This window comes from Pteropus medius, unplaced genomic scaffold (assembly GCF_902729225.1).
Source record: "Pteropus medius unplaced genomic scaffold, Ma_sr-lr_union100, whole genome shotgun sequence".
Taxonomy (NCBI): domain Eukaryota; kingdom Metazoa; phylum Chordata; class Mammalia; order Chiroptera; family Pteropodidae; genus Pteropus; species Pteropus medius.
Genome location: NW_024350398.1, coordinates 99,249 through 111,000, shown reverse-complemented (window position 1 = coordinate 111,000; position 11,752 = coordinate 99,249). Strand labels below are relative to the sequence as shown.

Below are 11,752 nucleotides of genomic sequence, written 5' to 3'. Positions count from 1 at the left end.
GATCCTGCTTTCTGTGCAAACACTGCCAGTTCTGGGCTTCGTCACCTTTGCTCCCCATGCCTTGCATCCATTTTGGAGAAGTGTTGGGGCACGGAGACGGGGGAGGGTGTGTGTGCAGTGGCTGCCTGTTGGGGGAGGGGTTCCACGGAGGGGGTTGACACAGGCCTCACATGATTGGTGACTGTTTCTTGGAAGAAAAGCACCTTGGTCTCTGGCATTTCCACACTAGACATGAGATTTTATGTTGTCATGTTAGTCCAGTGCTGGGGAACCCAGTCCAGAGTTAGTTGGGGATCCTTCACTGTTGTCACAAAGTGGCCTTGTTGGATACACAGACGTCTACACGGCAGTCTAAATTTAAATCCCATCATGGTGCGTCTGAAGACGCCCATGCGCACAAAAAGCAGCAAAAGCTGTCGACAACCAGAATACACTCAATCTGTGAGGAATGTTAGGACGAAACTACCTGGAATGACGTGCGTCTTACTTGCCCCCTGAAGACTGTGTTTATACTTTCAATTTTCTGAGTAGCGTGAACATATTTTTTCAGTGATGGCCAGGACAGATAAAGGAATGGACACAGGCTCTCAGAACAGCCGAAGGAGGCCACAGTCCAGGCCCACCCGGCCCTGCGAAGGTCTGAGATCCTGATTCCGTCCCCCAGTCCAAGTTTTAAAAACTGGCAACTCTTGCATGATTCTAGCTAAAACTTTTCATAAAATTAATGTTCCGAAGACGACTGCCAGAGGCGAGCATTCGGAGAGGGAGGGCTGGGAGCGGCAGCGGGCTGCCAAGCGGCACGGCGCTGGGTCCGCTCACGGAAAGATGGGTGCGGCCTCCAAACTCCGCGCCTGGACCCGCGCGCGCTGCTGCAAACGCCCGCGGCCCTCGTGCACCCGGTGCCCAGGCGAGGGGCCGGGGCCAGGACCGCCCGGGGCGCCGCGGGGAGAGCCGGGGCCGGCTCCGCCCTTCGGCCGATCTCACCCCATCGGCTCCGCCGCGGCCTGCGGACGGCGGGCTGCGATTGGATCGATGACGCCACGGAGGCGGGGCGTCGCGGGGCCCTGGTTGGAGGGAGTAGCGTGGCGTGCGGGCAGCGTCCCGGGCCCTGATTGGAGGAGGGGCTCGGGAGGCGGGGCCGGCGGAGATCAGGCTGGAGGACGGGGCGGGGCCGGCTGCGTCCCGGGCCCTGATTGGAGGAGGGGCGCGAGAGGCGGGGCCGACGGGGCTCTGGCCCCCTTCCGCGAGGGCGGCTCACTTTCGGCTCTGCGACCTGACGTCTCTGAGGAGCGATGCGAAAGGTGGTCTTGGTCACCGGGGCAAGCAGGTGAGGACTCCCGGGCGGCCGCGGCGGCGGGACAGGCCCCGAGGGCCCGGGTGCCCTTCTTTTCTGTCCGCCTGGGCTCCGAACCGGGGGGAGGGAGCGCGGGCGCGCGTGGGTGACTCCGCTCCGTGTCCGGTCCCCAGCGGCGTCGGCCGGGCCCTCTGCCAGCGGCTGCTGCAGGAGGACGACGGGCTCCACCTGTGCCTGGCCTGCAGGAACCCGGACAGGGCCGAGGCCGCCCGCGCCGCGCTGCTGGCCGCCTGCCCCTCCGCCCAGATCACCTCCGTGCAGGTGGACGTCAGCGACCTGCGCTCCGTGCTCCGGGCCGCCGCGGAACTCAGGCGCAGGTGGGCCTCTGGCGCGGGCTTTCGGTGGCGCCGCGTCACAGCCGCGGCCGCGGTGGAAGGCGTTTGGTCAGGAGGCGTTTTCATCCGAATCCTGGGTGTTTCCTGGAGGTTAACACACGAGTGCGCCTTGACGTGGCTCAATCATGACGCCGCGCGACAGTGATGCCTTGACACCTACGTGCATTTCCCGCATCTTCCTGGCCCGAAGGAGGTCGGGCAGGGAGTGGCTGTAACAAGTGAAGAGACTCAGGAGTGAACATGAGGGCGTGCCCAGAAATGCCATGGGACTTGGCACTGCCTGTGTGGGCCCCAGAACCCAGGTCTCCTCCCTGTTTTAATCAGGGAAGACATTCAGTTATCACGAATTAGTCATTTAGCATTTGGTAAGAGGTTTAGTGACTTAGCCCAAATCTAAGGCGGCGAGGCTGTGGGGTCGGGGGCAGCCATCCTGGCCACGCAGTGCTGCCCTCAGGACGGCGCCTTGGGGTGGGTGGTGGTATCCAGATGCAGGCCCAAGGGAGGCGGGGCCAGAAGGAGTATCAGTGGGGACATTTGACTTTGCATCCCATGTGGCTCCCCAAATTCTTCTGGAAGCCACCATGGAGGAGCGCTCTCGTGACTGACATGTCCTCGCAGGTTCCAGAGACTGGACTGTGTCTACCTGAACGCCGGCATCATGCCCCAGCCACAGCTGGACGTCAGCGCGCTGCTCTTGGGCTTCTTTTCAAGGTGGTTGCCGTCCCCTAGACGGACCGATGGGAAGGGAAGGGTTTGTTTCTCGGCCCCGTCCTGCCCGGGTGTGTTAGGTTTGGGGGCCAAGGGGGTGTTAAGAACAGCGAAGACCCCAGGGAAGCATGGCAGCCCCATCATGAGCAGCATTTATCGTGGGGACGGCCGCCCGTCATGGCTCCGCGGTGTGCTAGGTCTGATGGTGGCCGTGAGCAGGGCCATCTCAGGATGAAGTGGGTTGTGAGTAGGACTCCAGGACCCAGGAAGGCGGCTTCAGAGGCACTGCCCGCTCCGTGTCAGCGTCCCGAGCCCCAGGTGTGGGGAGTGCAGGGAACCCAGTCCTGGGCGTTGTCCATCCACTCGGGGCGTGGCTTCCAGACTCCCAGGCTGCAGGGAGATAAATCTCGTCTGGTGACCCGGTTCCCTTACACACAGGCACCCCCTCCTCCCTGCACGCTCCTGCTGTGCTCCTCTTCCGCTGTATACACACGCATGCACACACACATACACGCAGAGGCATGCGTGCGCACATGCACACAATACATGCACACATGCATGCACACATACCTACATGCAGATGCATGCATGCACACGTGGACACAATACGTGCATGTGCACGCACATACACACAGATGCACACACGCACTTTAGGCACATACACACAATGCGCACGTGCATACACTCACAATGCACACACAGGTGCACACACGCTAGAGATGCATCACATTCATGCACATACATGCATGCACACACAATGCATGCACACGTGCAAACATGCACACACAGACGGTCCCCACAGACCTTGATGTCACAGGGATCCACCGTGTCAGTATGGGCGATGCCCCATGAGTGCCCAGTAAGAAGACGGGCCCTCTGACTGCTGGGCCAGGCGTTAAGCCTGGGTCTGTGCGGTGACCCTCCCTGGCACAGCTGTCCCTGGAGATGCGCACTCATACCTTGACCTGGGAGAGGCGGGGGAGTTTCAGCAGGTTCAAGAGACTCAGGCTCCTGTTATCAGTGTGGGCTATGCATGTTGGGGCCCCTGTGACTTGGTAGAGGGAGCACTTCTGCACCTTACTGAGCACTGTCACTGACTCTGAGGAAGAGGTACTTTTACCCCCGTCGTCACCGAGTCCAGGAAAGGCGGTGTGGGCAGGGAGGCTAGCAGGGCGTCTCTACAGTGTTGTTAGTTGGAAAAGCTCTTCAGAGTCATGTAGTTGTCTCCTGTCCTCTCAGAAAGGTGATCCACATGCTCTGCACAGCTGAGGGACTCCTGACCCAGCATGACAAGGTCACCGCCGACGGACTCCAGGAGGTGTTCGCCACCAACGTCTTCGGCCACTTCCTCCTGGTAAAGTGTCAATAAGCCAGCACTTAGTGCGGGTCCCGAAGGCTTGCCTGGGCACCCCGCTGTGACGCTCAGCAGGCACGGCCGGCACTCAGTCTCAGGACTGAGACGGTCACCCTGCCCCTGAAAACGTCACTTCCCTACAGGAGCCTGTCCTGTACACATGTGTCTATTGTCATCGTGAGGAAGTGGGGAGACCGCCCAGGCTCCGCGGAAACTGTGCAGGGATGGAGGGAGGCGGCCCTCGGGGGACCGGGCCTCCCACACGCCCACTTCCTCCAGGGTGCATTAGCCACATGCATCGTTTGGGGGGTTCTGCCCAGGGATTCGTCTGTTCTCCTCCGTCTAATTCTTCATTCCTTCATTTACTTATCGGTCAGTTATACCTCGGTAAAGCTGAAAAAGTCGTTTATTATGTCCGTATGGACTCGGCTGTGTGTTTCTTGCTTTGAGTTACAAATATGGCTTCATTTTCTTAGACTGTTTCAGTTAGGTGCTGTGTGTCTCTATAGTCAGGACAAGTCCCTGGTTTCGTTTTGAGCCGTCCTTCGTGGCAGTACCAGGCGCTTCAGGCTCAGTGTGTATATGTCCTGCCTGGGAGACCTGTTCCCTTTCATCTGAGGTGACATTAGACACCAAAGTCTGTGTGCTCGTTGCTGTCAAGACTCCCTCTCAGCCCACAGAGCAAGGAGCGCACGCGTGCGTACTCACGTTTGTACGTGGCCGTTCCTGCCTCGATTCGGGTAAAAGGAGGCCGTCCTGATGTTCCCAGCCATCACTGGGCCCCGGGTCCTTCGGGGCCCCCCTTGCTTACCCGTGACACTCCAGCCTCACCCTGACAGCAGCACTGTGTCGGACGCCCTCTGTCCTCACCCTGGTGGGCCCCAGCAGTTTCCGCCCCCCTCCTCGTGCAGGTCCGGGAGCTGGAACCTCTGCTCTGCCGCGGCGACGGCCCGGCCCGGCTTGTCTGGACGTCGTCCCGCAATGCCCGGAAGGCCAACTTCAGCCTGCAGGATTTCCAGCACCGCGGCGGCCAGGAGCCCTACAGCTCCTCCAAGTACGCCATGGACCTGCTGAGCGTGGCTCTCAACAGGAAGCTCAACCAGCGGGTGAGGCGCCTCCGGGGACCTCTCCTGGTAGCATGGCCTCTGTCCCCGCGGTGGGTGGAGGGCGCCGTCCTGTGCTTGAGTGGGACTGCGTGAGGACAGGCTCGTGGTAGCTGGCTCCGCCCCCCAGCGCCAGGTCCAGCCGCTCCCGCAGCCCTGCGGGGCCACGGTGCTCCAGCAGAGTGGCGCAGACGGACCAGGGGCTCCCGGCATCGTGAGACAGGTCAGAGGCTTTCTGTCCTCCTACAGGCACTCAGGTTTGGAGCAGTTACATCGTTTATGCAGAGGTCACACTCTAGTTAGTGGTGGAGCCCGGGATGGAGCCAGGCTTGTGACCTTGTGTCCTAGACCTGTGCACTGACCCCTCGATCGCCCAGTGTCCGCATACGGGTGTCCCTATAGTCAGGCGTAAGGCCTCTGGTGGGCGGTGGTCTCCAGAGGCCCCGGTTCAGGCCGGCTCCTCGCAGAGGGCAGCGCTGTCAGCCACGCCGGCTCCCACGGCCGCTGGTCTGAAACGCTGGTCTGGAAGGTGCTGCACCTTGGGCGTCTCAGGCCTCAGCACACCCAGCCCCCCCGCATGCCCCTGTGTCGTGTGGTGCGGGCCTGTAGGTGTAAAGAACTACACGTGCAAGGCCCTGGGCCAGCCTTGGGGTCGAGGAGGGGGAGGAGTCACAAGACGAGAAGCCCCCCGCCTGTGAGGGGGCAGCTCGGATCCTGTGTTGAACGCAGCCGCCGCCCTGAGCCACGTGTGCCGGTCTGGACCTGTTTGTTCTGGAGCAGACCCTGGGTGGGATGGAGCGTCCGGGCCTCGGAGCCATGGGCTGGGCTGGGCTGGGCGGGGTCCCTGCTCTGCCGGGCACGTGCTCAGTTTGCATGTTGGCGCTCCTGGAACTCAGCCCCCCTCACGTACCCCAGGGCCTGTACTCCAGCGTGGCGTGCCCGGGGACGATGCTGACCAACATGACCTACGGCATCCTGCCCTCCTTCGTGTGGACACTGCTGATGCCGATCATCTGGCTGGTGAGCGCTGGACACTGCTGTTCCTACTTCACTTAAGCTGTTCGACTAGGGACCAAAAGATGAGCTTGCGGGTTTGGAAATGATTTAAGAAACTGGACGCGGAGGTGTCGAAGCTGAGGTTCTGACGTTCCTGCACGTGCCCTCTGCTCCCTGCTGCCTGGCCCGCCCACGTGCCCGGGGCGGGAGGGACGTCCTGATCCTGTACAGATGGCCGGGAGCCCACGGTCTGTGGCCGGGACCCAGTGCCGAGCAGCATGGAACTGGGTTTCCCCGAGCTTCCGAGGTGGCCGTGGGTAGCAGAAGTTCCCAGGGAGGGGGTGACTGTCCATCTTGGGGCCACAGAACCTGGTCCGCTTTTCCGTTTGCGTTCGAGTGTTCTCCAGCACACTTAGGAAATGCTGCTTCTAGGAAGTGACCGTCCCTCGTGGAGCCAGAAAGAGCGCCGCTCGCTGTAGAGGTAGAAAGAGCGGGCGCAGGTAGAGGGCGGGACGGACGTCAGGGAGGAGAGCTTGGCGCCGAGTGCTGCAGGTGGAGCGATCTTTAGTTTTTAGACGTTTAGATCTTTATTTTTTGACGTTTAAAATAGTGCCGGGTAGGAAATGCATTTACCCTTCCGGTTAGCGACCCGCGGCAGACGCCACAGACAGCGCTGTCTCCCCCCCCACAGCTCCGCTTCCTCGTCGACTCCTTCACCCTGACGCCCCACAACGGAGCAGAAGCGCTGGTGAGTCACCCGTTCCGAAGCCCGCGCAGGCGCCACAGCTGTCACTGCCGCGTCCCCTGGCGGCAGGACCGCTCTCCACCGAGAGACAGTCAGGGCGGCCGAGGGCCCGGTGGCCTCGCTCCCCGCAGCTCCTTCGGGACCTTTCTGTTTCTTTTGGAAACTCGAGGACCCAGCACTCCAGTGCCGACACGGAGCTGCTTAGATCACGCTGCACCGAAGCCAGCGGAGGGCGCTCCGGGAGCCGGTGTGACGCCCTCGCTCCGGTAAATGCCCACCCGCCGTTTGGTAGGTGTCTGTGCTGCGGACACGGGCTGACGGTGGAAGAAAATGCTTCTAAGCTCATTTTAAGTAGTTCTCGGTGCATTTGCCAAACTGGTGGAAGCACCAAGGGACAGTACAGTCCTCCAGGGCTTCGTCACTGCACGTGCACGATGCAGAGCATCGAGCCTGGAGGTCAGGCGCGCACTTGTCACACAGCAGTGCAGGGGACAGTGCTTAGAGGACAGAGGCTCCATGTGGAGGAGCCTGGTGTGGCGGGGAAGGCGCGGATGCGGAAGCAGGCGAGGAAACCGACCGGCCGCCGCTGGGGGTGCTCGGACGCGGGGCCTGGGCTCGGAGGCTCCGTCCACCACGTCGGCTCAGCTGGGGCTGGAGGGCGGGTTGGGCGTGGGTAGGATGGCAGTGTGACCCAGTGTCACAGTGTGTAAGCGTGCCACGACCCTGCTGCGTGGGAGCGCACCCCGGTCTCCCTCGGTGGTGGTCGTGATGCTCGTGAAGGACGTGGGTTTGGGGACCGAGACCTCATCCGTCCCCGGCGGGCTGAGCCGTGCGGCCTGTGCGCGGAGCTGGGGTGTGGGCCCCGCGTCACGTGAGGCCGGTCAGATCGCAGCCGTCCAGTCCTGGCCGTGACCCTGAGGGCGCCGTCTTCACTCCTCTGAGCCTTCCTCGTCTGTGAAGCAGGCACCGGGCGTCAGGGAGAGAAGGCTCGTGGAACGGAGTCAGTGTGTTTCAGCACGTGAGCTTTAAAAGAAAACGCTCTCTACGAAAACAGCGTCGTTCCGGCACGGCACGGGGACTACAGCACGTCTGGAATCGGCTGGCGGCGGTGGCGTTGTAGTCAGTGGGGGGACGCGTCGCCGAAAGACAGAACCGGCCTCTTCATTCGTGACCCCACAGTGCAGTTCCAGTTAAGTCGCAGTATTTATACGTAAAAGTTAAAGTACATGGTCACGAGAAGAAAATATGGAGAAACTAGCTACTCCCAGGAAGCGAGTAAAAGAACAGACTGAAGACTTTGATTCGATAAGAGCAAACGGTCTTTGCATGACCCAAGCCCTCGCCGTGAGCACACGCAGAGACGAGCCACAGGCCGAAGAGCACCAGCCACCCGTGTCCTAGAAGGTGCAGTGTGATTCATAGGAATTCATTTCCTTAGTGGTTAAGGTGCTTCAGCGAATCGAGGACAGCAGCGACCTGTGGGGACAGTGGGCAGAGGCGTGAATGGAGCTGTAAACTGTTCGGATTGTGTGGAGTTGTAAACTGTTCGGATTGTGTGGAGTTGTAAACTGTTTGGATTGAGTGGAGTTGTAAACTGTTCGGATTGTGCGCGAGCCCGCTGAGCCTGCTCTCACTGGGAGGAGCGCAGGCCAGGGCCACGAGAGGCTGCTTTGCGACTCTGCTTGGCCGAGACGGTGCGCTGCGCTGGCCGGGGCGCGGAGCTCACGTGAGCACTCGGTGTGCTGGGGCAGGGGGAGGACAGGCACTCAGTGGGCAGTGTCCAGGACTGTGGCGGGGTCGGTGAAGGATGCTGACGGCGCAGACCCTGAGCGCGGCAGTGCCGTCCCTGGGCTCTGTCTTACAGACGCTCTCACACGCACGGGAGACACTGTCTGAGACGGCACAGACGGGACTCAGCTCTGTCCGTCAGCTGGAAGCTGATCGTGTAGATCGTGTCCCGTCGTGAAGATGCCGCCAGGCCTGTGGTCCAAGTGGACACGCGGGTGGGGCCAGGCCGTGGTGCGCGTGCGCCCGAGGGGGAGGTGCAGACGTGCGTCTTTGGGAGAACAGACTCGTCACGCTCCTTCCGGGGGCCGCGGTGGCCGGAGAGGAAGGAGGGACACCTCCCTGTGTGTGGCTCCCGGAGGCCGTGCGCGTGCGTGGACAGCATTCTGCGCTTGGCCATGCGCACGTGCGGGGCAGCTCGGGACGAGCCCATCCACCTGCCGAGAACTTTAATCTGGGGATCGAGAGGACAGACGGCGAACGCACGAGGGCTTGTGGCACTTCGTGCTTTCAGCGGTTTCAAAGGCGGCCGCTGAGCGGGCCACCCGCCTCCTGCCCCCGAACGCCACAGCTGCCCGCTTCCCTTCCAGGTGTGGCTCTTCCGCCAGAAGCCTGAGTCCCTCGACCCGCTGAGCAAGTACCTGAGCGCCACCTCTGGCTTCGGGAGCACGTACGTGACGGCCCAGCAGGTGAGTCCATGCCCCAGCTGTCCGCTGGCCTGCGCAGGAACCAGGTGTCAGGCAGCCGAGTCTGGGCTGTTAACACGCGTGGCCCTGGCGTGTCCGTGTGCCCTCGGCCACGTGTCTGGTCACTTCTCCAGGTTCGTGGGCACCGTGCCCCGCAGGGCACTTGCTGGCTCTGCTGTGAGTCACTCGCTTGCTTCAGGGCCCCAGGAGGTTGGAGCCGCCCCCCAGCTAGCCTTGGGGGGCTGTCTGCTCACAGGGGGTCGTTAGGCCTGTAAACCTAGGTGCTTTGTCATGGCTCGCGGACCTGCTCACAGACCCGCGTCGGAACAGAGTTTTTCACCTGTCGATTTCTGGGGTCACTCTCTCCTCTTTGAGAGGTGCGGCTGGAAGGGCAAACTCGCTAAGCCTCTGGCAGCGTGGAAAAGCTAACGTAGCTGGACGGGCATAAACGTTATTTCCAAAACGTTATTTCCAAAACGTTAAAAAGGGGTTTTTTTGTTTTTTGTTTTTTTAAATTTTAAACCTTTCAGCTTTGTGAAGAAAGACCCTTTTTTGAAGTTCAGGGTCTGTGTTGACTCAAAGACTGGTCAGCGTGTTCTGCAGCGGCTGAGGGTTGTACTGACACGGTGTGTCAGTTGAAATCAGATTTTCTTAGCGGACAGAGGAGGTGAAGCGCCAGGGTGTTGAGACCCCGCACACGAGAGCACTTCGGGGACACAGCCTTGGGCTGGCAGGGCGCTCTGCACGCCAGTGGCCAAGGTGCCACTGCTGTGCCAGCCCTGGGGCGGGGCTGCTTCTCATGGCTCAGGGAGCAGTGCGGAAGGGGACAGAGGGGCGCCTGGGTGGGGCCGCACCTCCACGTCCCTTGGCTGGCAGAGCGTGGGCACGCTGCCCACCGGCTCAGTGGGGCCAGAGTGCTGTCCTTCGTCGGGGGACAGCCTGGCCAGCACCGGGCCCTTTGGCAGAAGCCGGTGGGTGTCGGGAGGTGGCCAGCACTTGGAGCTGAGAAAACCCACGGACCGTCCCTGTTTGTCCTTCCTTATGTCGGAGCCGGTCGGCGTGCTCCGTGACGGGGTCCTGGCCGTCTGGATGCAGCAGAACTAGACCTAAGGGACAGTCAGTGGGCTGGGCGCAAGTCGGAGCCTCACTGAGCGGCCTGTGTCCTGGGGCCCGGGTCCCCCGGTGCACACGGCCTCCTCTCTGGCTCTCTTCCAGATGGACCTGGACGAGGACACGGCCGAGCGGTTCTACCACAGCTTGCTGGAGCTGGAAACACACATCAAGGCCACCCTCCAGGGCGCAGACGCGCAGAGCTGACGGGGACACTGAGTGCCCTCTGCACTCCGGCACGTGGCTGCGTGCTGTGGCTGCCCCTCCCCTGCCTGCCACCTCCCAGCCTGCCCGTGCTCAGGAGCCGAGAGCAGAGGGCACTGCCTGCCCGCCGTCCCCCGGGACGGCGTCGCGCCCTCACCGTGGGCGTCCCCACCAGAGCCTCTTCTGGCGCTGGCCTGCCCCTGGAGCCGCCACGCTCTGCGGACAAGGTGTGGCCTGAGGGACTGCACCCCAGGCCCCCGTCCCCCCATGGTCTGTCCTGGCGTGGGGGGGAGGCGGCCCCACTCTGGGTGACATGGTGACTGTGCTCCCTTCCTGGCCCCGGGTCACAGCCATGCACCCCGTGTCCCGTGCACTGCTGCTGCTCCTGCCCTGGGGGTCGGGGTGCTGGCCGTCGGAACAAAGCAGCCCTGCGGCGAGTCCAGGTGAGGACCGGCCTGTGTGTGTGGCCGCTCGGGCTACTTCCTCGTTTCAAAACTGTCTTTTATCGACGTGGAGGCAGCCGGTGTTAGCACCGGTCTGACTTCAACACTATTTGCAGATTCATTACTAACAACCCATTTTCATGGTCATATGTAAATGGGCGTAAACTTGCGGCAAAATGGTGCTTCACTCACTTTCAAAAACTGCGGCTGGGCCACTGCTGGCGGGGAGTCTCCCATTTCGGGGGTCGGGAGAGCTCGCGACTCAGTTTCCGGGGTGTGAACACAAAAGGCAGAAGCACCTGGATGTTTCACTGAGTGCAGCCAGGGCGGGGACGTGTGTGAAACTCGATTGAGTCAATAAAAGTGAAAATGGTCTATAAGTATGACTTCCATACATTTTCTAGGACAAACTTTTTGTTAATATTCCTCTAATTTGGTTGGTAAAGATATTTTTTATGCCTTCCAAGCGTGACGGTGTGGGCTGACCACTGCTGGACACTGTCCGCTGTCAGCGGCGCCCTCCCCTCCCCCTGCCCCCCGGGCTGTGACCGGTCCCTTGTCCCTCAGGTGGCCTGCTTGTCTGCCTGCCTCCTCCGTTGGTGGCTGTGGGGGCGGCGGAAGCAGAAAACGAGCCCTGTCCCCTTCCCCCCTGGGGCCCTGGTGTCCGGCGAGGGGGGGCAGAGTGTGAGAGACTGGAACCGCACGGTGACCAGACTGTGTGACCAAAGTGCCCAGAAACGCACAGACTCTCCCCACGGTGTCATGAAGGGACAGGGACGTGGGGGTGACGCGCAGGAAGCCCATCGTTTTCAGCCCCTAATCAGGTTGCGGTCCAGGCGGCCGTCCTCGGCGTGCTGGAAGCTGAGGTGGACGCGCACAGTGGAGGCCGCAGGAGCACGCGTGCCTGCGAGGGCCGTCCCGTGTGGGCG

The 11,752-nt window shown here is 61.7% G+C and overlaps 1 protein-coding gene across 5 annotated transcripts; it reads left to right on the top strand.

The window, feature by feature from the left end:
- The first annotated feature begins 1,200 nt into the window (after positions 1-1,200).
- HSD17B7 (hydroxysteroid 17-beta dehydrogenase 7) lies at positions 1,201-11,203 on the top strand. 5 transcript variants are annotated; one of them, XM_039839829.1, is made up of 9 exons: positions 1,201-1,327; positions 1,468-1,671; positions 2,308-2,400; positions 3,637-3,751; positions 4,663-4,857; positions 5,770-5,874; positions 6,461-6,598; positions 8,971-9,069; positions 10,282-11,203. In XM_039839829.1, the coding sequence occupies exons 1-9, from the start codon at positions 1,293-1,295 to the stop codon at positions 10,381-10,383; spliced, it is 1,086 nt and encodes a 361-aa protein (XP_039695763.1). In that variant the 5' UTR covers positions 1,201-1,292; the 3' UTR covers positions 10,384-11,203. The 5 variants fall into 5 exon arrangements, with proteins under 5 accessions (XP_039695763.1, XP_039695767.1, XP_039695768.1 ...); XM_039839830.1 differs by having other exon boundaries at positions 1,220-1,327; positions 1,540-1,671; XM_039839831.1 differs by having other exon boundaries at positions 1,293-1,327; positions 6,542-6,598; positions 10,282-10,383.
- The last annotated feature ends 549 nt before the right edge of the window (positions 11,204-11,752 follow it).